The sequence below is a fragment of the Scyliorhinus canicula genome, chromosome 4 (genome assembly GCF_902713615.1).
Source record: "Scyliorhinus canicula chromosome 4, sScyCan1.1, whole genome shotgun sequence".
Lineage (NCBI taxonomy): Eukaryota > Metazoa > Chordata > Chondrichthyes > Carcharhiniformes > Scyliorhinidae > Scyliorhinus > Scyliorhinus canicula.
This window is the reverse complement of record NC_052149.1, coordinates 92,143,015-92,170,731: the sequence shown is the minus strand read 5'-3', so window position 1 is coordinate 92,170,731 and position 27,717 is coordinate 92,143,015. Positions and strand designations below refer to the sequence as shown.

The window sequence follows — 27,717 nt, the reverse complement described above, 5'->3', positions numbered from 1 at the left end:
TATTATGATGGCACTCATCCAAACTAGACTGGGTCAAATGACAACACAAGATGTGCAATCAATACAACACTCCATTTTGAATAAAGGACTATAACCTTGCACACACCACCTGATGAGAAAGCTATTTTGTCATCTGCTTTTAGAATAACAGCAAGAAGCCAATCTGCAGACTGAGCACCATTAGAAAGTCAACAAATCCTCTATGAGTCATTTAGCAGCCACGGTAATAAACAGCGAAACCTTGAAATTTGGAGAAGTAATCCCCGCAACCTGTAATAACTTCCAAGTTTACCTGCAAACCAGCATCCTGGAAATTCAACTACAAGAAGCCTTGCAGCTTACTGAGAATCCTGTTTTACAAGACCTTCACTTCAACTAAAGCATAAACGACAGGTCTGCCATGAAAGAGACTGAGGCAATCAAATTATAATTGTGCCATTTTACCTTCATCTGTATCTAATCTTTATGTGCATGATAGTATGTGTGAGACAAATGAATGTGACATCGCATTTTTCTAACTATCTGGGGCAAGTGTGTGATAATAAACAACTACTTTATTTTAAAAGCACACAAAAAGCTTTCTGCTGGACTTATTTAACTGGGGCAATCACTTCAGAGGGAAGGAATCATACACTCCTTCCATACAAACATGCTGATCATGGGCAGTTAAAAACATACATTTTGTCCGTGACATTATTATCTTTGGAAGTGGAGAAAGAAGAAAAGGTTTTCACCTCTATAGCACCTTCCATGACCTCATGACATCACAAAATGCTTCAATACACATTGAAGTACATTTGAAGTACTGTCATTTCTGTCGTTCAAAACATGCACACAGCAAGGTCCAAGATACAGCAAGGAGAAAAAGACGAGATAAGTTGGCTGAGGCATAAACGTTGGCCAGGACACCAGGAAAAACTCCCCTGATCTTCTTCAAAACGTGCTGAGAGATCTTTTACATTCAATTGAGGACAGACATGGCCTTGGTTTAATGTCTACCAGATGGACTGCAGCAGTTGTCATGGATATAATTTATGTGTTTGCTTATATTGACCATGATCAGTATGTTTGCATGCAAGAGTTGTGTGCTTTGATACCCTCAGAGTGCCCCAATTAAATAATTCCAGCAGCAAACTTTTTGTGACTTTCAAAATAAATTAGGCTATTTATTATCACACCCCCACCCTGAATTAATTGCAATGTTTCACTCACCCATGTCTCTCACACACACACGCACAAGGATTAGATACAGCTGAGGGTATATATTGTTGAAGCTTAAAATTATCTCAGTCTCTTTGGTGGAAATCTGTAGTTTCTTGGGTTAAGTTGATGCTTTAGCTGAAGTTATTGGCTGGTAAAACAGAATCATTCTCAATAAGTTGTGAGGTTTCTTCCGGCTGAATTTCCAGAAGGCTGATGTTCAGAGAATCTTTAACTGGTTGGGTTTTTCTGCAAGGAACTTCCACTTTCAAGGTATTGCTATTTATTACCTTGGCTGTTTGGATAACTCACCAATATTTTTATGGCTTCCGGTGGAATTCTCTGTCTGCAAGCGACTTTTTGATGGTTTTACAAACAGAAAACAAAATGGTTCCCTCATCATGTGACTTTCACAATTTAAAATCCTTTCACAAAGAAAAGGATGGTGTTGATTTCAATCATCCTCTATTGTAGACTGACACCTTTGTGGTAGTCACCACTGTTGTATTGTAGATATCGCATATGAGGTGTATTACGGTAAGGCCCCTGTACTACAGGTACGGGGGTAGATCCCTGCCTGTTGGCTCCGCCCAGTAGGCGGAGTATAAATGTGTGTGCTTACCGAGCTGCAGCCATTTCGGCAGCAGCTGCGGGAGGCTACACATCTCTGCGTAATAAAGCCTCAATTACACTCTCGTCTCGTCGTAATTTATAGAGCATCAATTTATTACGCAGAGATTTTACAATGTGGATCTCCGCATCAAGCCTGATCGCCTGCTGCTGCATCCTCAAGCAGACAACGGCAAGTCAGCCTTCGCACATTGGCTACCTTGCTTCGAGGCATACATCGGATCTGCGACAGAACCACCCTCAGAGGCACAGAAGCTCCAGATCCTGTACACGCGGCTGAGCTCCGATATCTTTCCCATCATCCGGTTCGCACCGACATACGCTGAGGCCATGGCGTTTCTGAAGGAGAACTACGTTCAGCAGACCAACAAGCTCTACGCCAGGCACCTCCTGTCCACGCGGCATCAACTCCCAGTTGAGTCTGTGGAAGATTTCTGGTGTGCCCTGCCCACCCTGGCAAGGGACTGCGATTGCCAGGCCGTTTTGGCCGTTGAACATACTGAACTTTTAATTCGAGATGCATTCGTCACTGGCATCGGGTCCGCTTATATCCGCCAGCGCCACTTAGAAAGGGCTACCCTTGACCTTGCGGTGACCAAGAAGCTACCGATCTCACTCACGGTCGCCTCCTGCAATGTACAGGCGTATGCCCCCGACCGCACGGCCCACCCCTCCTGGGCATCGTGGACCCCTCCAACGAACACCCCGTCGTGGACCCCACCAGTGGCCACCCCCAGGCCTGCGCCACGCGGCAGACAACCAGCCCTGGGGTACCCAAGTGCTACTTCTGCGGAAAGACAAAACATCCCCGGCAGCGCTGTCCGGCGCTGAGCGCGCTCTGCAAGGCCTGCGGGAAGAAAGGACATTTCGCTGCTGTGTGCCAGGCCTGCTCGATCACCGCTATTGTCCCTGCAACCCCACGTGTGACCCATGGGCACAGCCATCTTCCTCGCCTCAGACCATGTGCGACCCGTGCGCGCCGCCATCTTGTTCGCCTCACAACACATGCGGCCCGTGAGCGCCGCCATCTTCTCCGCTCAGGACCACTGCTCATCGTGCACATCATCAGGCCGCTCATCGCCTGCAACCGCCGCCGACCAGCCGTGTCTCGCTTCTAACACAATCGACCAGTCCCAACTGCACAACGTCGCGACTGCGTCGATGGGCACAAGACATCATGCCTTCTGGACTCCGGGAGCCACTGAGAGCTTCATCCACCCCGATACGGTAAGGCGCTGCTCCCTCGCAGTACACCCCATTAACCAGAAAATCTCCTGGCCTCCAGATCCCACTCCGTGGCAATCCGGGGGTACTGCATCGCCACCCTCACAATCCGGGGGGTAGAGTTCAGCGACTTCTGGCTCTACGTCCTCCCCAACCTCTGCGCTGCCTTGCTACTTGGCCTGGGCTTCCAGTGCAACCTCCAGAGCCTAACCTTAAAATTTGCCGGACCCCTACCACCCCTTACTTTCTGCGGCCTCACGACCCTTAAGGTCGACCCGCCTTCTCTGTTTGCGAACCTCACCCCAGATTGCAAACCCGTCACCACCAGGAGAAGACGGGTACAGTGCCCAGGACAGGATCTTCATCAGGTCTGAGATCCAGCAGCTGCTAGGGGAAGGAATTACCGAGGGCAGCAATAGCCCCTGAAGAGCTCAAGTGGTAGTTGTAAAAACTGGGGAGAAAAACAGGATAGTCGTTGACTACAGTCAGACCATCAATCGGTACATGCAGCTCGACGCGTACCCCCTCCCACGCATATCTGATATGGTCAATCAGATTGCGCAGTACCGGGTCTTCTCGGCGGTGGACCTGAAATCTGCCTACCACCAGCTCCCCATTCGCAAGGCGGATCGCCCATACACTGCGTTCGAAGCGGACGGCTGCCTTTACCACTTCCTTAGGGTTCCCTTTGATGTCACTAATGGGGTCTCGGTCTTCCAACGGGAGATGGACCGAATGGTTGACCGGTACGGACTGCGGGCCACTTTCCCGTACCTGGGTAATGTCACCATCTGCGGCCACGACCAGCAGGACCATGACGGTAACCTTTCCAAATTCCTCCAGACCGCCATACTCCTCAACCTAACTTACAACAAGGATAAGTGTGTGTTTAGGACGAACCGATTAGCCATCCCTGGCTATGTGGTTCAAAATGGGGTTCTAGTGCCCGACCCCAATCGCATGTGCCCCCTCATGGAACTCCCCCTTCCCCATTGCCCCAAGGCCGTCAAACGATGCCTGGGGTTCTTCTCGTACTATGCCCAGAGGACCCCTAACTATGCGGACAAGGCCCGCCCACTCATTCAATCCACCACTTTCCCACTGACGGCCGAGGCTCACCAGGCCTTCAACCATATCAGGGCCGACATTGGCAAGGCCGCGATGCACGCGGTCGACGAGACGCTCCCCTTCCAAGTCGAGAGCGATGCATCAGACGTCGCTTTGGCCGCCACCCTCAACCAGGCAGGCAGGCCCGTGGCATTCTTTTCACGCATCCTCCATGCCTCCGAAATTCGGCTCTCCTCCGTCGAGAAGGAGGCCCAAGCCATAGTAGAAGCTGTGCGGCATTGAGATTCACTCTCCTCACTGACCAATGGTTGGTTGCCTTCATGTTCAACAACACACAGCGGGGCAAGATCAAAAATGATAAAATCTTGAGGTGGAGGATCGAGCTCTCCACCTACAATTACGAGACTTTGTATCACCTTGGTACGCTCAAAGTGCCCCCCGATGCCCTATCCCGTGGTACATGTCCCGGACCCTGCACGTCGACCTCCGCCATCCAGGGGTCACCCTTTTTTAACTTCATAAAGGCCCGCAATCTGCCCTACTCCATTGAGGAAGTCAGGGCTATCACCAAAGACTGCCAGGTCTGCGCGGAGTGTAAACCGCACTTCTACCGGCCAGACCGAGCGCACCTGGTGAAGGCCTCCTGCCCCTTTGAACGCCTCAGCGTGGATTTCAAAGGGCCCCTCCCCTCCACTGACCGAAACACGTACTTTCTTAACGTGGTCGACGAATACTCCAGATTCCCGTTCGTCGTCCCATGCCCCGATATGATATCTGCCACCGTCATCAAAACCCTCAACACCATCTTCGCTCTGTTCGCTTTCCCTGCTACGTCCACAGCGACCGGGGATCCTCATTTATGAGCGATGAGCTGCGCCAGTACCTGCTCAGCAGTAGCATTGCCTCGAGCAGGACGACCAGCTACAACCCCCGGGGAAACGGGCAGGTGGAACGGGAGAATGGGACGGTCTGGAAGGCCATCCAGCTGGCCCTACGGTCCAGAAATCTCCCGGCCTCCTGCTGGCAGGAGGTCCTCCCCGATGCCCTTCACTCCATTCGGTCACTCCTTTGCACTGCGACTAACGAAACTCCCCATGAACATCTCTTTGCCTTCCCCAGGAAGTCCACCTCCGGGGTTTCACTCCCAACGTGGCTGGCAGCTCTAGGACCTGTTCTCCTCCGCAAGCACGTGCGGCTCCACAAGGCGGCACCGTTGGTTGAGAGGGTGCAGCTGCTCCACGCAAACCCGCAGTACGCCTACGTGGCACGTGGCGTACTCCGACGGCCGCCAAGACACAGTCTCCCTCAGGGACCTGGCATCAGCTGGGTCACAACACCCCTCCCCTCTGCCCTGGCACCCCTCCTCCTCCCCCCAACACACCCCACAACAGCCCCCGTCCAGGACGATCCGTCCTCCCCTTGGTCCCACCCGGGGATGAAGATGAGGTCGACACGCTCCCGGAGTCACCGACGCGCTCCAGGACGATCCGTCCTCCCCTTGGTCCCACCCGGGGATGAAGATGAGGTCGACACGCTCCCGGAGTCACCGACGCCCGAACTGACGCCTGCAACGCCACCGGGACTGCGGTGCTCGCAACAAAGGATCAAGGCTCCCAATCGTCTGAAGTTGTAAACTTCTCCTAAAATGTTAAACACCTGCATGTAAATAGCCTTCCACCACCCCCGCTGGACTCCTGTTTAACAGGGGGTGAACGTGGTAGTCACCACTGTTGTATTGTAGATATCGCTTATGAGGTGTATTACGGTAAGGCCCCTGTACTACAGGTACGGGGGTAGATCCCTGCCTGCTGGCTCCGCCCAGTAGGCGGAGTATAAATGTGTGGGCTCTCTGAGCTGCAGCCATTTTGGCAGCAGCTGCGGGAGGCTACACATCTCTGCTTAATAAAGCCTCGATTACACTCTACACTCGTCTCGTCGTAATTGATGGTGCATCAACCTTGAAATTCACACAGCCTAATTTGAATGAAGAAGCTATCATTATAGGATGAAAAGTTGATAAGATTCATTCACATCTGTATTACAGACAGAATTTCAATGTCCTCTTTTGTCCAGTGTCAAACAGAGAGTGACGTTGTCTGGAATTCTAGAGTTCTTTTGTGATAACCCACCTTAAACAAAAAGATGTGTGAATTCCCCAGATGAATGTGAATGCCCATGTTTGATTATAGGTCGAGACTTGGGGGTGTTTGAAGATCAAATGCTGAAGGTCACATGGCTTTCAACAGACATTTTAATACTCTGTGTCCAGTTTTAAAAGTATTGACTGAAAGTTCAAACTATACTGGGGATGACATGGTTCAAGGAGGTGGCTCAACACCACCTCCTCGAGGGCAATTAGGGATAAGCAACAAATACTGAACTTGCCTGCAACACTTAAACCCCATTAAAATATTTTTAAAAATTCATCTGAATGACAGCATTTCCCATGGTACTTAACAAATTGTCAGCCGTGTAAATGTGCTCAAGTTCCAGAGTGGGGCATGTGGTGCAGGCACAGAGTTACACCTGTTGTCCTTTGATTCATGGACAAGTGTCCCAGCACTGAGCCAAATCTGAATAACCTCTGTTGTGTATATTGTGTGCCAGCATCATCCACCAGAATAAAATTAGGAAAAGTCTTGAAGTAAATTGGAAAAACATTGCAACTGCCAACAGCGAGTGGTTAGGATCTAAAATGCACTGGCTGAGTGTGTGGTGGAGGCAACTTCAAATGTGGCTTTCAGATAATTATCCAATTCCCTCTTGAAGAGAAAATCATTGCCGGGCTAGAGGGAAAGGAGAAAAATTAGCTTTGGAACTAGCTCTTAGAGAGTCAGTATGGACATGTGGGGATGAATGGCTTTCTTTAATGCTGTACTTACCCTTTGATTCTATAAATAGATACAAGGAGCCGAGTGGCGCAGCGGTAGCGTGTGGGGCCCATAACCTAGAGGTCAACGGATTGAGACCATCCTCTGCTCTTTATATTCTCACTCATAAATAGTTAGATACAGTGCACTGAAGGCTATAAGCTTAAACATTAATTGATTCAAAACTTAATTGTATTCTTACCATAATAATGAAGATAACTGGTCCAACAAAGGCCCAAATCACTCCATTATGAACATTCAACCAGCAGTATCTGTCTGCAATGTACTTGTCATGTGCTGCTGCCAATGTAATGGTTACTATTAGGACAGGGAGACCTAGAGTAGAAATGCAAGCAATCATTCCAAATAATGGCAAGCTTCAACAGGTAGTCAAGGCAATGACAACTGGTCTGATCCAATTAGAATGGACTGTCACATATTGATAGAGCAAATATTCCAGAATTATAATTGCAGAATGTGCTGCTATCCTTATGTTGATGAACATAGATGATTACTTTGAAGAACAAAAGACAAAAACAATGGTTAGTCAAATCATGTACGCTGATTTTCTACCTTCCATGTTATACAATGTACAATTTTTTCCCCGTCATGAATTTTTAACCTATAATCAGTGCCCTGCCTGCCCATGGGTTCCATGTCCACGTTATTTTCTTCTCCTTTACATTATATCAACAGAACAGACCATGTAAAATGTTTCCTATCACAATCACCAGTTTGTCCTGGGGTGGGGGGTGGGGGGTGGGGGGGTGGGGGGGGGGGTGGGGGGGGGGGGATTGAGAGATTTGGGGATCTATTCATCCAGGAGGGCTTTCCGACCTTGGAGACATTAGAGGCAGGGCCGGCTTAAGGCACCGGCAACTCGGGCAGTCGCCCGGGGCGCTATGTGCTAGGGGGCGCCAGACTCAGGTCCCGCGCATGCGCAGTTGGGTCGGCGCCAACCAGCGCATGCGCGGTGGCCGCACTCCCCCAGTGTGGCCGCACTCCCCCAGGGCGCCCCCCCCCCGGTCCGTCCCCCCGCTCGGTCCGCTCTCCCCCCCCCCGCCCTCGGGTCCGCCCGCCCCGCCCCCCCCTCGGGTCCGCCCGCCCCGCCCCCCCTCGGGTCCGCCCCCCCCACCCCGCCCCCCCCCCTCGGGTCCGCTCCCCCCGCCCTCCCCTCGGGTCCCCCCCGGGTCCGCCCCCCCTCGGCCCCCCCCCGCCCCCCCCCCCCTCCCTCCCCCCCCACCCCCCCCCCCAAGGGCGCCGAGGTTCAGCTTGCCCGGGGCGCCAGCAACCCTAGCGCCGGCGCTGATTAGAGGAGGAGTTTGATTTGCCGGGTGGGAACGGGTTTCGGTATCTTCAAGTGCGGGACTTTGTACGGAGGCAGGTTCCAAGCTTTCCTCGCCTCCCCCTGAGGGGACTGCAGGATAAAGTGCTGTCAAAAACAGGGGTTGGAGGTGGGAAGGTTTCGGACATATGCAGGGAATTGTTAGAGTGGGAAGGGGTGTCGTAGTCAATATTTTTCCCGCTCCTGGACTGTGATAGAAAGATTCAACAACGCTCGTTAAGAAAACAAAACAAAGCTTTATTTGCGAATTACAACTGCATGCAGAAATGGCTGAAACTTGGAGTCGGAGAGCAGTCAAATACAAACTGCTGGGTCCTTCCCAAGTCTGCGCTGTTACAGAGAAAAAGGACAATATTTATACATTATATGAATCAAGATTACGTGAATACAGCTTGGTCAGGAATTCGATCAGAAGTAAAAACAATAAGCAATATCATAAAACTGGCGTCACCTTGCTGAGCTTTCAGGACTCGGGGTCTCATATCATTATCTTGTCTTTTGATCGCATGTTTAAGAAACTGAGCAGACTTGTTTAAGTATCGTAAGAGACTAGTTCTGGCCTATCTTGTCGTATTTAGACTGCTTTGAGTTATGACGAGTTAGTTTAATCAGAGTTTACAGAGTCAGGCAGTTTTTGGAACAACTTGACCTTTCCTGATCTTATTCAGGCTTTAGGTTATGTGAGCTCGGCTTTTCTTACATTGTACCAAAGGTTGACCGGTTTTCCCAGAATGCCATTAGTTACTTTGTACAACATCACAGGGGCTCCTATCAGAGGTGAAGAGGAAGTGGGAAGAGGAGTTGGGAGGGGAGCTGGAAACTGAACTATGGGAAAAAGCTTGAAAAGGGTAAATACATCCTCATTCTGTGCTAGACTTAGCTTGATTTAGTTCAAGGTAGTCCACAGGGCCCACATGACAGTAACCTGGATGAGTAGGTTCTTCGAGGAGGTGGAGGACAGATGTGGACGGTGTGGGGGTAGCCCGGCCAACCACGTTCATATGTTTTGGGCATGTCCGAAACTGAGGGAATTCTGGCAGGGATTTGCAGATGTTCTGTCAGAAGTCCTGGAAGGTAGGGTAACTCCGAGTCCAGAATTGGCAATATTTGGGGTGTCGGAGGATCTGGGGGCAAAGCTGGGGGAGGGAGGTTGATATCCTGGCCTTCTCCTCCCTGGCGGCCCACAGATGGATCTTGCTGAAATGGAGGAACTCAGAGTCCCTGAAGTCAGGAGTGTGGGTCAGTGATATGGTAGGGTTTCTCAGTCTGGAGAAAATCAAGTTCGCTCTGAGAGGATCAATACAGGGATTCGCCCGGAGTTGGCGGCAGTTCATCGATTTCTTCAACAAAAGTTGAACGTCAAACAGTAAGGGGGAAAGGGAAAAGGTGTGTGGGGGGGGGGGGGGGGGGGGGGGGGGAAACAGGAGGCATGGCAATGTTAAATAAGGACAGGGAACTCGGTATACAGGTAATTGGGGACAGGGCAGAAGTGGGGGACGTGGTTTATTGTTTGTTGTTCTCTTAGGGGAGGTATTTTGTGCGTCGACCCGCGTGGTTGTTTTAGAAATTTCAACATGTTAAATTGTGAAAATTACAAATGCTTCAATAAAATATTTTCTAAAAAAAAAATTTTCCTATCTTTATTCATTCAATTTCCTGAAGGAGCGAAAATCATTTATATAAAACTTCATTGAAGCTGACATTTCTGAATATATTCTTTAAATATCTCAAGCTATTTAACTCTGAACGATTAAAATGAACAAGACTGAGGATCACAAATTCTGAAGTTCCACAGAGAATTTAAGCATCACCCTCCATTCTTAACACGAAGGCTTGCAATTCCATTCTGACCCAGATGATGTTATTCAACCTAATTAAAAATATTAATATGAATGTATATAAATTAATATAATGGGCGGCACAGGGTTAGCACTGCTGCCTCACAGCACCAGGGACCCGGGTTATATTCCGACCTTGTGTGTGACTGCGTGGAGTTTGCACATTCTCCCTGTGTCTGTGTGGGTTTCCTCCGGGTGCTGCAGTTTTCTCCCACAGTCCAAAGATGTGCACGTTAGGTGGACTGGCCATGATCAAAGTAAATGGTTGCGGGGATAGGGCAGGGGGATGGGTCTTGGTAGAGTGCTCTTTCGGAGGGTCGTACAAACTTGATGGGCTGAATGAACTCCTTCTGCACTGTAGGCATTCCATGTACATGTAACTGCTTTTATTCACAATATATTTCTCATAACCAAGAAAATATTCTTCTAATTCCCAGTCATCCTGCCGTTTCTTTTATTTAATTTGTTTGGTTTTGCAAGCTGTCCAATTTAAATGGCCTGCTCACATCCAAATTGCCCATGCCTCTCATCATTTCAAAGGGGTCGACATCCCATTGTCTTCTATTCTCCAAGTGTGGGACTGTGATATTCTTATTATATATTAGTCCTATAGTTCTCTCTGAACAGTCTCCAAACCATTACCATCATTTTGCAGGTACCTGACCAGAATCTCACTACAAATTCCAAATGTGACCTTATCAATTAATTATACGACTTCCGGTGGCGGGGATGTGCTGAGAAGTCGCATGAAAGTTGGCTCTGTTTTGAAAGGGGAGAGAAAAAGAGGGATACCAAAATAAAAGAGGGATACCAAAATAAAAAGGTTGGGGGGGGGGGGGGGGGGGGGACAGAACTGCCGGGGAGGGGGGGGGGGGGGGGGGTGGGGGGACAGAACTGCCGGGGAGTGCGGGGCATCACTCCCGAGGGGTGGGGGGGTCACACTGGCGAACATGCTCGTACATGGAAATAAGACGACAGGGGACCGCGGCTCAGTTCTCAAAATGAAGAGAGGGCCTGGCACAACACCATGTCATGGGGAAGAAGGTTAAGGGATGTGGAAGTGGGGAAGGGGAGCCCACAGGGGCACGGGGAAGAGGGGGTTGGTAAGGGCAGGGAGGCCCAAAGGGGATCAGGGAGAAGAAGGGGTTAGGGTGGAGAATGCTGGTTGCAACAGGTCGCAGGTTCAGGCGGCCGGAACAAAGATGGCAGCGGTGGCCTCCAAGTAAAGGGAAACCCTGGCATGCAGGCACATGACCACATGGTAAGTATGGCTAATCCCGCAGGAGGGGAGGGACAGAAACCCTCCATCAGGATAGTCACCTGGAACGTCAGGGGGTTTAGCAGCCCGATGAAAAGATCCAGAGTCTTCACCCATCTAAAGCCTGGGGTCCGACATAATCTTCCTTCAAGTGACATACCTGAGGGAGAAGGACTGTCTGAGGGGAAGAGAGAACTGGATAGGACATACCTACCAAGTGTGCTACAGTACGAGGGCAAGGGGGGTGGCCATACTGTTCAGTAACAGGGTAGCCTTCACAGCGACAAATGGGGCTGGTTTAGCACACTGGGCTAAATCGCTGGTTTTTAAAGCAGACTAAGGCAGGCCAGCAGCACGGTTCAATTCCCGTACCAGCCTCCCCGAACAGGCGCAGGAATGTGGCGACTAGGGGGTTTCACAGTAACTTCATTTGAAGCCTACTTGTGACAATAAGCGATTTTCATTTTCATTTCATTTCATTTCAAATGTGTTGATGGACCCGGGGGGAAGGAATGTAATGGTCAGCAGTGTCCTGGAAGGGACACTAGTGGTACTAGTGAATATATACACCCAAAACCTGGACGACACAGACTTTAACAAAAAGACCAAGACGGAAATTCCAACCTAGACGCCCACTGACTCATCATAGGTGGAAACTTCAACTGTCAACAAGACCCACGGACGGACAAATCCAGCCCCAAATCAGAGAGGAAATTGGCCATGGCGCTGGAGCTGAGCACCTTTATGGAGCAGATGGGGGGGGGGGGGGTGGACTCAGAGGTTCACATACTCGAGGGAGAAGGGCTTCTCCTTCTTCTCCCAAGTCCAAAAGTATAGGCCACATTGCCTTATTCATAGTGAGGAAAACGTGCTTCCAGGTGTGAGAGGGGCAGATTACTCCATAATAGTAATCTCTGATCACGCTCCACACTATGTGGATGTGAGGTTAGAGATGGGTCAGTACCATGGGGGCTAGACACAGCCCTCCTCGTCGCCACGGCGTTCTGTGAGAGAATGCCACAGGCCACCAACAGATAGGTAACCAGCAATTAGAAAGGGGAGGTCTCACCCTCCACATTGATGCACTATCAATTACGACGAGATGAGAGTAGAGAGTAATCAAGGCTTTATTAAGCAGAGATGTGTAGCCTCTGCAGCTGCTGCTGAAATGGCTGCAGCTCGGTGAGCACACAGATTTATACTCCGCCTACTGGGCTGAGCCAGCAGGCAGGGATCTACCCCCGTACCTGTAATACAGGAGCCTTACCATAATACATCTCATGTATCTGATATATACAAACAGTGGTGACTACCACATTCACCCCCTGTTAAAAATAGAGTCCAGCAGGGTTGGTGGAAAAACTAGTTACATATATGTGAGCATTGTAAAATGTACATTTTGGGGAAAGTTCATAAATTCAGCTGATCGGGTGCCTTGATCCTCCGTTGTGAGCGCCGCAGTCCCGGAGGCGATGCAGGAGTCGGCTCGGTTGCCGGTGACTCTGGGAGCATGTAGACCTCATCTTCATCCCCGGATGGGATCAGGGGCAGGACCGATCGTCCTGGAGAGAGGGCTGTGGTGAGGTGCGCTGGAGAGAGGATGGGTGGCGCCGGGGCAGTTGGGTGGTTGGAGAACCAGCTGGTGCCAGGTCCCTGAGGGAGACTGTGTCTTGGCGGCCGTCGGGGTACGCCACGTAGGCATACTGCGGGTTTGCATGGAGTAGCTGCACCCTCTCTACCAACGAGTCCGCCTTGTGGAGGAGAACAGGTCCTGGAGCTGCCAGCCACGTTGGGAGCGAAACTCCAGAGGTGGACTTCCTGGGGAAGGCAAGGAGACGTTCATGGGGTTTGCATTAGTCGCAGTGCAAAGTAGCGACTGGATGGAGTGAAGGGTATCGGGGAGGACCTCCTGCCAGTGGGAGACCGGGAGATTTTTAGACCGTAGGGCCAGCAGGACGGCCTTTCCAGACTGTCCCGTTCTCCCTCTCCACCTGCCCGTTTCCCTGGGGGTTGTAGCTGGTCGTCCTGCTCGAGGCAATGCCCTTGCTGAGCAGGTACTGACACAGCTCGTCACTCATAAGGGAGGATCCCCGGTCACTGTGGATGTAAGCGGGGAAACCGAACAGAGTGAAGATGCTATTGCTTTGCTGACTGTGGCAGACGTCATATCAGGGCATGGGATGGCGAAGGGGAATCTGGAGTATTTGCGACCACGTTAAGGAAATACGTGTTTCGGTCGGTGGAGGGGAGGGGCCCTTTCAAATCAACGCTGAGGCGTTCAAAGGGACGGGAGGCCTTCACCAGGTGCATCATCTGGCCAGTAGAAGTGCGATCCTGGCAGTCTCTGGTGATAGCCCTGACCTCCTCAATGGAGTAGGGCACATTGCAGGCCTTTATGAAGTGAAAGACCAGGTGACCCCTGGGTGACAGAGTCGTGTAGAGCCCGAAGTCGGTCCACTTGTGCGCTGGCACATGTATCTCATAATAGGGCAGCGGGAGGCTCATTGAGCTTAATGGGACGATACAAAGTCTCGTAATTGTAGGTGGAGAGCTCGATCCTCCACCTCAAGATTTTATCATTTTTGATCTTGCCCCGCTGTGTGTTATTGAACATGAAGGCAACTGACCGTTGGTCAGTGAGGAGAGTGAATCTCCTGCCGGCCAGGTAATGCCTCCAATGCCGCACAGCTTCTACGATGGCTTGGGCCTCCTTCTCGACGGAGGAGTGCCGAATTTTGGAGGCATGGAGGTCTGCCTGTCTGGTTGAGGGTGGCAGCCAGAGCGACGTCTGATGTATCGCTCTCGACTTGGAAGGGGAGCGTCTCATCGCCCGCATGCATCGCGGCCTTGTCGATGTCGGCCTTGATACGGTTGAAGGCCTGGTGGGCCTCAGCCATCAGTGGGAAACCAGTGGAGTGGATGAGTGGGCGGGCCTTGTCCATATAGTTCGGGACCCATTGGGCGTAGTATGAGAAGAACCCCAGGCATCATTTGAGGGCCTTGGGGCAGTGGGGGAGGGGGAGTTCCATGAGGGGGCGCATGCGATTGGGGTCGGGCCCTAGAACTCCATTTTGCACCACATAGCCAAGGATGGCTAAGCGGTTGGTGCTGAACACGCACTTCTCCTTGTTATACACAAGATTCAGGAGTTTGGCGGTGTGGAGGAATTTGGAAAGGAATTTGGTCCTGCTGATCATGGCCGCAGATGGTGACATTATCCAGGTATGGGAAGGTGTCCAGCAGTCCGTACCGGTCAACCATTCAGTCCATCTCCTGTTGGAAGACCAAGAACCCATTAGTGGTGCCAAAGGGAACCCTAAGGAAGTGGTAAAGGCGACCGTCCGCTTCGAACGCAGTGTATGGGCGGTCCGCCTTGCAGATGGGGAGTTGGTGGTAGGCATATTTCAGGTCCACTGTCGAGAAGACCCGGTACTGTGCAATCTGATTGACCATATCGGATATGTGTGGGATGGGGTACGCGTCAAGCTGCGTGCACCGATTGATGGTCTGACTGTAGTCAACGACCATCCTGTGTTTCTCCCCAATCTGTTGCTGGCCTCAATGATGCCTTCCCGCAGTGGCTGCTGAACCTCAGACCTGATGAAGGTCCTGTTCTGGGCAGTGTACCATCTGCTTCTGGTGGCGACGGGTTTGCAATCCGGGGTTAGGTTTGCAAATGGGGAAGGTGGGTCGACCTTAAGGGTCGTGAGGCCGCAGAAAGTAAGGGGTGGTAGGGGCCCGCCGAATTTTAGTGTTAGACTTTGGAGGTTGCACTGGAAGTCCAGGCCAAATAGCAAGACAGCGCAGAGGTTGGGGAGGACATAGAGCTGGAAGTTGCTGAACTCTACGCCCTGGATGGTGAGGGTGGCGGTGCAGTATCCCCGGATCTCCACGGAGTGCGAGGGAGCAGCGCCTTACCATATCAGGGTGGATGAAGCTCTCTGCGCTCCCGGAGCCAAGAAGGCAGGATGTCTTGTGCCCATCGGCCTTTACCGTCGTGGATGCGGTTGCGAGGTTGTGCAGCTGGGACTGGTCAATCGTGATGGAGGCGAGCTGTAGCTGATGTTGGTAGGCCCCGGGCTGGTCGGCAACGGTTGCGGGCGATGAGCGGCCTGATGAGGTGCTCGACGAGCAGGGATCCTGAGGCAAGGAAGATGGCGGCGCCCATAGGGCGCACGTGGAGGGCGGCGTTAAAGATGGCGGCACCCACGGGCCGCACAAAGCCTGATGGGGGGGAAGATGGCGCCGCCCACGGGGCCGCACGTGTCCAGAGGCGAGGAAGATGGCAGCGCCCACGGGCTGGGGAAGTCATGGACTTCATGCAGTCCAGGAAGGCACAGGGTCCAGATAGATTCCCAGTGGACTTTGAGAAAAAATTTGGGACGGCATTGGCTCCGCACCTGCAGGGGATGTTCAATGACTTGCTATCAAGAGGCACTCTGCCACCCACGGTGGCACGGGTCTCTCGATCACTGATCCCTAAAAAAAGACAAAGACTGGACGGTGGGCGGGTCATACTAAACACGGACGCCAAAGTCATGGCAAAGGCCCTGACGAGGTGACTGAAGGTTGAGTGTTGGAGGCAGTTGCAGAGGATCAGACAGACTTTGGCAAGGGCAGACAAATAACAGCGAACATCAGATGCCTGGTGGCACGGTAGCACAGTGGTTAGCACTGTCGCTTCACAGCTCCAGGGTCCCAGGTTCGATTTCTGGTTTGGGTCACTATCTGTGCGGAGTCTGCACGTTCTCCCCGTGTATGCGTGGATTACCTCCGGGTGCTATGGTTTCCTCCCACAGTCCAAATATGTGCAGGTTAGGTGGACTGGACATGTGAAATTGCCCTTAGTGTCCAAGAAATGGGTAGATGGGGTTACTGGGTTACGGGGATAGGGTGGAGGTGTGGGTTTAAGTAGGGTGCTCTTTCCAAGGGCCGGTGCACATTCGATGGGTCGATGGCCTCCTTCTGCACTGTAAATTCTATGATTCTATGAACGTAATTATAACCCCACCCGGGAGGAGACACCAGAATTGATCATCTCCCTAGACGCAGAAAAGGCCTTTGACAGAGTTGAGTGGGGGTACCGCCTGAGGTACTGGAACGGTTTGGGGATGTTACCGTTCAAGCCAGCCCAAACCAAATTCCAAAACCTCGGAATCCAAATAACCCATGGGTTATTTGGACCCAGATCCACAAATGGAACCCATCGAGTCTGGTGGAGTAGGTAAAGAGGGACCTGCAGAGGTGGGACTCGCTCCCGTACTCCCTGGCAAGGATAGTGCCGATGTTCAAGATAAACGTGCTGCCTAGGTTCCTCTTTCTGTTCAGATCCATCCCGATCTTCATCCCCCTAACCTTCTTCACTCATGCCATTTGTGTGGGCGGTGGGGGGTGGGCGCGGAGAGGAGAAGAACCCAAGGATCTAAAAGAGCATACTACAGAGTAGGAGGACTGTGGGGAGGGGGGGAGGGGGGCCTGGCCACCCTGAACCTCTTATTCTACCACTGGGCAGCTACCGCAGAAAGAGTACGGGGATTGGTCAAGGAGTTGGGAGTGGAGTGGGTAAAAATAGAGCAGAGCTCCTGTATCGGGACATCCTCCAACCACTGGCCACGGATGCACTCACAGTGGTAGTGGTCACGCTGAGAACGTGGAACCAACTTAGACACCACGTTGGTCTGGTCGCAATGCCCACCATGGCCCCCATCTGCAGGAACCATAAACTCACCCCCGTGACAATGGAAGCCGCCTTTAAAAGGTGGAGACAGGACAAAGAGAAACTGACGATGCGGGACTTATACATATGGCAGAGTCACGACCATGGGGGAACCCGCGGACAAGCTACAGCTACTTAAAGGGAATGAGCATACAGTAAGAAACTTCCTCTGCAAGGAGATAGCAACTCCCCCCCCCCCCCCCCCCCCCCCCCCCGGGACCCCCCGTTACCAGGACACTAACTCTCCTGGACAGATTCTGACCGCAGGCCAACTAGGGGCAGTAACCACGTGGACATGTATGGACAACTATCAGAGGAAGTACGCTCACCACTGGACAAGACACTGGAGAAGTGGGAGGAAGAACTGGGCATGGAGATAGGGGGAGGACTCTGGATCGAAGCGCTACACAGGGCAAACTCTGTCTCCTCATGTTCAGGGCTGAGCCTAACGCAGCTAAAGGTAGTGCTCAGGGCCCACTTGACCAGAAACGCATGAGCGGGTTTTTCCCAGAGGTGGAGGACAAATGTGAACGGTGCCAGGGAGGCCTGGCCAACCACACCCACATGTTCTGCTCCTGTTCCAGACCTGTGGGATACAGGAACGCCTTTTTCAAGGCAATGTCAAAGATTGTTTGGGTGAGGGTGAAGCCATGCTCACTACTGGCGATCTTCGGGGTATTAGAACAGCCAGAACTCTTTATGGAGAGAGGGGCAGACACTCCTCTCCTGGGGCTGGTTTAGCACAGTGGGCTAAACAGCTGGCTTGTAATGCAGAACAAGACAGCAGCGCGGGTTCAATTCCCATACCGGCCTCCACGAACAGGCGCCGGAATGTGGCGACTAGGAGCTTTTCACAGTAACTTCATTTAAGCCTACTTGTGACAATAAGTGATTATTATTATTAGCCTTTATCTCCCTGATCACCCGCCAGAGACTCTTGCTCGGGTGGAGATCAGCAGCACCACCCAATTCCACAGACTGGTGTCCGATGTGGCAGCATTCCTTAAATTGGAAAAAGTAAGGGCAGCACAGTGGTGCAGTGGGTTAGCACTGCTGCCTCACAGCGCCGAGGTCCCAGGTTTTATCCCGGCTCTGGGTCACTGTCCGTGTGGAGTTTGCACATTCTCCCTGTGTTTGCGTGGGTTTCGCCCTCACAACCCAAAAGATGCGCAGGTTAGGCGGATTGGCCATGCTAAATTTTCCCTTAAGTGGGTACTCTAAAGTTTAAAATAAAAATTGGAAAAATTAAAATTTTGCATTTAGGGATCGGAGGAAAGTTTCCACAACACGTGAAAGCTATTCACCAGCCTGTTCCAAGCCTGTTTGTGTCCAGCAACCAATAGGGGGAAGACCCCTGTAGGCCTCAAAGACTGCAAGCCAGTGAACAAAGTCTTTCTTGGCGTGGGGCGACTGTGGATCCAGCTGCAGGCGGTCAGGTTTAATCCTGATGTCCATGGTGTAAGGAAAATCTCACAGCAATAAATTGTGGCGCTAACAATTGTACACAAAGACTCGAATGAAGTACAAGAGAGGCTTTATTGCTGTGAGATACTATTCCTCCGGCGGCAGCTGTAGAATAGTATCTCAGTGAAGCTAGCGCATATTTATACACAAGCTCCCTGTGGGCGGAGCTAGCCGGCAGAGGCTTACCGGAGGAACCTGTATTACAGGTACGGCCATACATCCCCCTACTGCAAGCACACATATCTACAGTGGTTGTATCACCACAATGCCTGTTCATGATTCTGTGCCCACTCAGTCGCTATAATGACGGGCTAACTTGCCTGAATTTGGAGGTCAGTGGCTTCAGAAATAACAGCATTAACTCCCAAAGGAGTGTCCAACCCCTTTGTCTTCTTAAGCTATTTAAAAGGTCTCATGGCTCACATATAAAGTTTAAATCAATGCCCCCATTGACACATATATCTTAAGTTGTATCACTGAAATTAAGATCCTCTGATAGGGGGGGGACGGGGACGACAGTAGCACAGTGGTTAGCACTGCTGTTTCACAGCACCAGAGACCAGGTTCGATTCCCGGCTTGGGTCACTGTGCAAAATCCCTGTGTCAGCATGGATTTACTCCTGGTGCACTGGCTTCTTCCCACAAGTTCCAAAAGACCTGCTTGTTACATTCTGAATTGGACATTCTGAATTCTCCCTCAGTGTACCTGAACAGGCTCCGTAGTGTGGTGACTAGGGGATTTTAACAGTAACTTCATTGCAATTGTGTTGTTCCTCGTGTCTTAATAAAGCTTGTAGTCTCAAAGGTGGAGAAGATGCTTTATTGTGAATTCATTCTGTCTTCAGAGCTTAACTTACGGCTAACTCAAATGCTGCCTGCTTGTGTCTGTGTTCTACAACCAGTTCTGCCTTCCGTGAAGTGTGTCCTCACTTCCTGTCCCTGTGTATTTATAGCTCTCCCGTGCTCCCTCTAGTGCTTGCTCAGTTATATTGCATCTACTCAGATGCTCTGGCTTCTTCCCACAAGTTCCAAAAGACCTGCTTGTTATATTCTGAATTGGACATTCTGAATTCTCCCTCAGTGTACCTGAACAGGCTCCATAGTGTGGTGACTAGGGGATTCTAACAGTAACTTCATTGCAATGTTAATGTAAGCTTACTTGTGACACTAGTAAAGATTATTTAGGATTAGTCAACAACAAGATACACCAAGAACAATAATTTTCAAATCTTCAGGCCCATTAAATTCAAACAGGACAACCAGTGAGTCTGAAATGAGTATCATAGAATCATAGAATTTACAGTGCAGAAGGAGGCCATTCTGCCCATTGAGTCTGCACCGCCCTTGGGAAGAGCACCCTACTTAATCCCACACCTCCGCCTGATCCCCGTAACCTAGTAACCCCACCTAACCTTTTTGGACACAAAGGGCAATTTAGCATGGCCAATCAACCTAACCTGCACATCTTTGGATGGTGGGAGGAAACCGGAGTACCTGGAGGAAATGAACGCAGACACGGGGAAAACGTGCAGACTCCGTCCAGATAGTGACCCAAGCCGGGAATCGAACCTGGGACCAGAGAGCTGTGAATTGACCGTGCTAACCACGATGCTGCCGTGCCGTACAATTAAAACAGAGTTATCATGGATTCGCAGACTTGTGAACCACAAGTGGCCCACATGACACTTTTTTGGGCACCCCAGCCCGATAAACATTTAGTATAACTGCAATGTAGCAAGTAAGGTTAATGATCAAAAATGTATTGAGACATTTATTTTGTGAGCTCACTGTTAATACTGAATTACTCAAACAAGACCAGAGGTCATGCTCAACCATTATCTTAGAATTTTCAGTAAATTACATCCCATGTTCCTGTGGTACAACTTATGATTAAGGAAACATTACTGTGTGCATATTTAATACACATGTTTTGTTCATCCCTCTTGGAATCATGGCATATATAAAATTGAATTTGGATTCTCAGTAATTGCAAAGTATTGCAGGAAATCTGAGAAAAATTTCATTTTTTTCCTACTTTTTTCACATCTTCCTTAATCCTTTAAAACTAAAAGAAGCAGGGGAACTTATCATTGTCTGAAAGATAAAGTTAAACCAAACCTGCAATGCAACTTTTGGATAAACTTAATTACCAACTCCAGCTCCCTTTATATTTAAATTAGATAGTTGTAACAGTAGCATTGATTTTAGCAAAACATGATGGCAGCACTGATGCACCAAAGTTTAAAAAACATTGTTTCAATGGTATCGTGCGTAATCTTCAAGTAACTTACCCCAGCCGATTAGATAGTAATATTTCATTCTCCGTTCTTCACTTAAATTAACAGTAACCACCTTACTCCAGAGGAGCAGGCCTTCCACCATCATCCATGCGAAAGCAGCCATAAAGAACAAGTGCAGAAGAGCGGTCACAGCAGTACAGGCAGACTAAAACAAAGATGCAGTAAATTAGCTGTCTCATCATAAAAATAGATAGAGGCACTAATCCTTTTCTGGTACTTTAGATATTACATACCTTTTTTTTTTGCTGGTTTCAGTTGTAAAATTGCTAATATAGCTGCACTTCTATCACATGGACGGCATATTTGTACTTGTCTGTCTTGGATTTGGGCATTATTTCTCTGTTACACCCGATAACCTGGAGGTTCAGTAATCTTTAGCTGCCATCATGCTGCTCATAATGATACATCCAGCTCTTAGGACACCAACAAGTTCCTCATTGAATACATGAAGTGCCGAGTGCCAACCCCCAAAAAAATTCACTTTAAGTCAACTCCTCTAGTAGGGCAATCTGACTTCAACAACACATCCAGCCCACTTTCATCTGCTCTACATTCTATGTTCATACTTTGTAGTGTGGGGTACCGGAGGCAATTGGGAGATTACTACCTTTGAAGTCCTGTTTATTAAAAAAATTTCTAGCTTGCTAAAATGCCTGCAGACCTGATCCCTCTTTCCACCTCAGTGCCCCCAATGGGCCTATGTTTCAATACAAGTTATTGTATTGGACATTTGCAATACTAAATATTTTGGGTAAAATTGATCTTTTTTAAACATTCTTCCCCTTTTGAACGTGATAATTACATTGTACAACATATCATAACCTTACAGCAAGAACATTTTCCTTTCAACACAGAGAAGTTACTGCAAACCATTCAGGGAAGAGCCGGTGAGTTAAGCTTTCAGCCTAAGTGCATTTGCCTCAAACTGGTCCAGGGTAACACAGGTTTTAGACTTAGAACTCTTCTTAGCATATCAATGAGGTGGGAATTTGACTTGCTTGACCCATTGGGAGTTGGGGAGAATAGGGGATGGTGGAGTCAGGAAACAATCTAGAGGAGGCCACAGAACCATGTAGGTCTGTGCCCCGACCAGGAGCGGGTAGGTGGGGCCTCCAGGCCTCAAAGGGTGAGGGTAGGGCATACAGAATTGCAGGCCTGAGTGGCGGGTGGATCAGACACGTATTTATGGGGTTCCAATCACAGGGATTTGGCCAGGTAGGCACAGTGTTTCCAGCTGATAGGTAGAAAGGCAGTTACCTCCTAATCCAGCAGTTTTGCGCACCAGATTCCTTGAGGCACAAGATTCCTAGCCGGCCTGTGTTAAATTTGAAATTTGTGAATGCCAATGAGGCAAACAGCTTTATTATCATTTTAAACTCGGTCATCAACTTCCTTCCAGTCTCCTTTAAAACCAGAAATGGACACGTTGGGGGCCAGGATTCAGATTTTTAACACTTCAACTTCTCAGCTGACCCATGGCTGTCCATTTCTGGGAGTTTAAAGTTCCCTGCATGGGCTCATGGGTGATACTGAGAAATGCTGTATGACTGTTGAGCTTCAGTATTTATACTTAAAAAATCATTGAGCCGCAAAACAGCACCAGGGCGCGATTTAACACCCAAAAACAGAGTCCCGTCTTGTGTGTATATAGCGGGGTGTTCCTCGCCACCTGCAGCACCAAGAACAACTCATTATGAAACTCTGGGTTTTTGTTGGGCCTCAGCTCATCAGTGCAGGAAGAGATCTGGGCACCATTATTAAATGCCACCCAGATCGTCTCTCGACCCACCCTTGAACTCCCCACCGCCACCTCCAACTCCTCCACCTTACCTCTTAGGAGGTCTTCGAGCCCCCCCTCACCTCACCTCACCACTTAAGGGCAGGGCACCCCAGGGTCCAATCCCTGACACGGGCACCCACCGGGTGCCATTACGCCTGGTCACATTTGTGTGGGCCAGTGCTAAACGACGCCATGGCGAGGTCTCTCAGGCATGAGCGGTCGTTCCCAGGCCACGGGAGAATCAGCCGCCAACATATTTAAACGAGCCTACTGGTTCACTTAAATATGTAATTCTGGATCTCACGAGGCATGCCAAGTGTCGCAAATCTCATGAGCGGTCTCTCGCGAGTTTTAACGGCCTCATCATGTCACCAAGTCAAGCGTGACAAGGCTGTTCGATCATGCCCACTAGTTCCATCAATGAGTTCCACTATCCCGCTCAGCTACCTGGAATACCTCACTTATTTTTATTATACTTCTGTGAAGTGCCTTGGGATCTTTTGCAATAAACTATAGTAGAGGCCTAAACCCTTAACATACCTTACTGTTAGTTGCTGAGTCGCTGCTTAATAACACCACCTGTGCTGCAATCAGAGCTAGAAACAAATTCTTGTGAATTGATGTTCGGTCAGATTTTGGAATACTAGAGATTTAAACAAAAACAAAAATTACAATAATTTGGCAATTTAAGGAATAATTTGTCTGTTAACATCGCCGTTATAGATACAATTTGGACAGGTAAGGGGAGGAACAGTAACTGTGGCTGGGAACTTGTCACATCATCCCAACATCATAACATTTCAACATTTTTGAAATTTAGCAGGACTTATCAAAGTATCTATAAATGAGCAATTTAGCACAATACTTACTCCAGCACTGTGAAAAGAGTCAAGGTCACCACCAGGGCACATAGCGAGGCTCCAGATCCAATGAACGTCAATTTGTTTAAGATCATTTCTGTCTCCAAACCCCACTGTGTAAAACATCAGATCAACAAAATGTTGCTGCAACGGCTGATTTATAGAACATAGAATATAGAACGATACAGCACAGTACAGGCCCTTCGGCCCTCGATGTTGCACCGACATGGAAAAAAAAAACTAAAGGCCATCTAACCTACACTATGCCATTATCATCCATATGCTTATCCAATAAACTTTTAAATGCCCTCAATGTTGGCGAGTTCACTACTGTTGCAGGTAGGGCATTCCACGGCCTCACCACTCTTTGCGTAAAAAACCCACCTCTGACCTCTGTCCTATATCTATTACCCCTCAATTTAAGGCTATGTCACCTCGTGCTAGCCACCTCCATCCGCGGGAGAAGGCTCTCGCTGTCCACCCTATCTAACCCTCTGATCATTTTGTATGCCTCTATTAAGTCACCTCTTAACCTTCTTCTCTCTAACGAAAACAACCTCAGGTCCATCAGCCTTTCCTCATAAGATTTTCCCTCCATACTAGGCAACATCCTGGTAAATCTCCTCTGCACCCGTTCCAAAGCTTCCACGTCCTTCCTATAATGAGGCGACCAGAACTGTACGCAATACTCCAAATGCGGCCGTACTAGAGTTTTGTACAACTGCAACATGACCTCATGGCTCCGGAACTCAATCCCTCTACCAATAAAGGCCAACACACCATAGGCCTTCTTCACAACCCTATCAACCTGGGTGGCAACTTTCAGGGATCTATGTACATGGACACCGAGATCCCTCTGCTCATCCACACTACCAAGAATTTTACCATTAGCCAAATATTCCGCATTCCTATTATTCTTTCCAAAGTGAATCACCTCACACTTCTCCACATTAAACTCCATTTGCCACCTCTCAGCCCAACTCTGCAGCTTATCTATGTCCCTCTGTAACCTGCAACATCCTTCCGCACTGTCTACAACTCCACCGACTTTAGTGTCGTCTGCAAATTTACTCACCCATCCTTCTGCGCCCTCCTCTAGGTCATTTATAAAAATGACAAACAGCAACGGCCCCAGAACAGATCCTTGTGGTACGCCACTCGTAACTGAACTCCATTCTGAACATTTCCCATCAACTACCACTCTCTGTCTTCTTTCAACTAGCCAATTTCTGATCCACATCTCTAAATCACCCTCAATCCCCAGCCTCCGTATTTTCTGCAATAGCCGACCAGTGGGGAACCTTATCAAACGCTTTACTGAAATCCATATACACCACATCAACTGCTCTACCCTCGTCTACCTGTTCAGTCACCTTCTCAAAGAACTCGATAAGGTTTGTGAGGCATGACCTACCCTTCACAAAACCATGCTGACTATCCCTAATCATATTATTCCTATCTAGATGATTATAAATCGTATCTTTTATAATCCTCTCCAAGACTTTACCCACCACAGACGTTAGGTTCACCGGCCTATAGTTACCGGGGTTATCTCTACTCCCCTTCCTGAACAAAGGGACCACATTTGCTATCCTCCAGTCCTCTGGCACTATTCCTGTAGCCAATGATGACCTAAAAATCAAAGCCAAAGGCTCAGCAATCTCTTCCCTGGCTTCCCAGAGAATCCTAGGATAAATCCCATCAGGCCCCGGGGACTTATCTATTTTCACCTTGTCCAGAATTGCCAACACTTCTTCCCTACGCACCTCAATGCCATCTATTCTAATAGCCTGGGTCTCAGCATTCTCCTCCACAATAATATCTTTTTCTTGAGTGAATACTGACGAAAAGTATTCATTTAGTATCTCGCTTATCTCCTCAGCCTCCACACACAACTTCCCACCACTGTCCTTGACTGGCCCTACTCTTACCCAAGTCATTCTTTTATTCCTGACATACCTATAGAAAGCTTTTGGGTTTTCCTTGATCCTACCTGCCAAAGACTTCTCATGTCCCCTCCTTGCTCGTCTCAGCTCTCTCTTTAAATCCTTCCTCGCTTCCTTGTAACTATCAAGCGCCCCAACTGAAACTTCACGCCTCATCTTCACATAGGCCTCCTTCTTCCTCTTAACAAGAGATTCCACCTCTTTGGTAAACCACGGTTCCCTCGCTCGACCCCTTCCTCCCTGCCTGACTGGTACGTACTTATCAAGAACATGCAATAGCTGTTCCTTGAACAAGCTCCACATATCCAGTGTGCCCAACCCTTGCAGCCTACTTCTCCAACCTACACATCCTAAGTCATGTCTAATGGCATCATAATTGCCCTTCCCCCAGCTATAACTCTTGCCCTACGGGGTATACTTATCCCTTTCCATCACTAACGTAAAGGTCACCGAATTGTGATCACTGTTTCCAAAGTGCTCACCTACCTCCAGATCTAACACCTGGCCTGGTTCATTACCCAAAACCAAATCCAATGTGGCCTCGCCTCTTGTTGGCCTGTCAACATATTGTGTCAGGAAACCCTCCTGCACACATTGTACAAAGAACGACCCATCTAATGTACTCGAACTATATCTTTTCCAGTCAATATTTGGAAAGTTAAAGTCTCCCATAACAACTACCCTGTTACTTTCGCTCTTTTCCAGAATCATCTTCGCCATCCTTTCCTCTACATCCCTAGAACTATTAGGTGGCCTATAGAAAACTCCCAACAGGGTGACCTCCTTTCCTGTTTCTAACCTCAGCCCATACTACCTCGGAAGAAGAGTCTTCCTTTCCGCCACCGTAATACTGTCCTTGACTAGCAGCGCCACACCTCCCCCTCTTTTGCCCCCTTCTCTGAGCTTACTAAAACACCTAAACCCCGGAACCTGCAACAACCATTCCTGTCCCTGCTCTATCCATGTCTCTGAAATGGCCACAACATCGAAGTCCCAGGTACCAACCCATGCTGCCAGTTCCCCTACCTTATTTTGTATACTCCTGGCATTGAAGTAGACACACTTCAAACCACCTAATGTATCAAGATACATTATCGTGGACACCTATTTAGTCTCATTTTATAATCCATAATATGCACAATTATCAGAGCTAAGAGTCGATCTAATATATGCAGCAGTACAAAATCAACTTTGTCACAATCATGCCCCATGCCTCACAGTGAAAATGAAGTTGAGGCCAACTGATGAGTCGGGTAGCCCCACATCTCACTGACCCTGCCCTGCTTAAACCTCTCATGGATCACACACTGCCAATACATTTCTAAATGAGCCCTCAATTCACCATCCTTGCATATGTAGCCCAAGCCTGCTCAATCTGCGGAGAACTCCGTACCGTCCCTATGTGCATTATGTTCAGGTATCCTGTAGTTATAACATACCACAACCCAAGAAACTATATAAATGTGACACAATTAAATTTAAACAAAAGACATTTTGTAAATTGAAATGAGTTTTACTTGACGATAGAATAACTTTACTTTGTTTAAAATCCTTGGCATGTATTTTCACTGATTAAGCTCACATGAAAAGATTAGTATGCGTAATGAGTATAAGGATATGGGCTGGGAAATTAGACAGCAGAATTAATGAAAACTTCAAACGTTCTGACAAAGCAATATCATGTTGTTGTTTAAATAATGTTGTGATGCTATGCACATGGCAGTCATCAGGTGTTATTATAATTCATTTTCATTTTTGGTCTGACTTCCTTTAATGTAGGACTATAAATGATTCCTTTGTTGCTTTTCTCTATGCAGCAATACTTCTATTCACAACCAGCCATGAATTTGACAGTATGTCACAAGCAGACAAACCTTACTATTAGTGTGAAAAATGTCAAACGGGTACAAAAGTTATGTTGGATTGTCAAGAAAGCTTTGTTGGTACAATGTAGCAAATGTTCAACTGAGCACTCATACATGCATACAAGCTCTGCATTGTTCCCACTGTGGAAAATTATTTCCAGTCAGGTCTATCAACACATCAATCTCAATGACTCGGTCATACTCTGGCATCCAGGCTGGTTCACACCAGACTCAATATAAATGAGAAAAAAGGGAAACACATACAAGTTCCCACACATTACTCAAATAAGTTGATTCGTGGAAAGAGAACAATCTCCTTGGACTATTTCTTTGATGGAAAGAGACAAGCGATC

The 27,717-nt window shown here is 49.0% G+C and overlaps 1 protein-coding gene across 1 annotated transcript in view; it reads right to left on the bottom strand.

Moving 5' to 3' along the window:
• Positions 1–27,717, bottom strand: part of LOC119964807 (adhesion G-protein coupled receptor D2) — a 447,246-nt gene that overhangs the window by 358,814 nt on the left and 60,715 nt on the right. Inside the window, exons 14-17 of the mRNA XM_038794816.1 lie at positions 23,563–23,666; positions 23,234–23,336; positions 20,905–21,058; positions 7,195–7,328 (exon numbers count right to left, since the gene is read on the bottom strand). Of these exons, the coding sequence (XP_038650744.1) occupies positions 7,195–7,328; positions 20,905–21,058; positions 23,234–23,336; positions 23,563–23,666 (495 nt within the window). The remainder of the gene's footprint in view (positions 1–7,194; positions 7,329–20,904; positions 21,059–23,233; positions 23,337–23,562; positions 23,667–27,717) is intronic.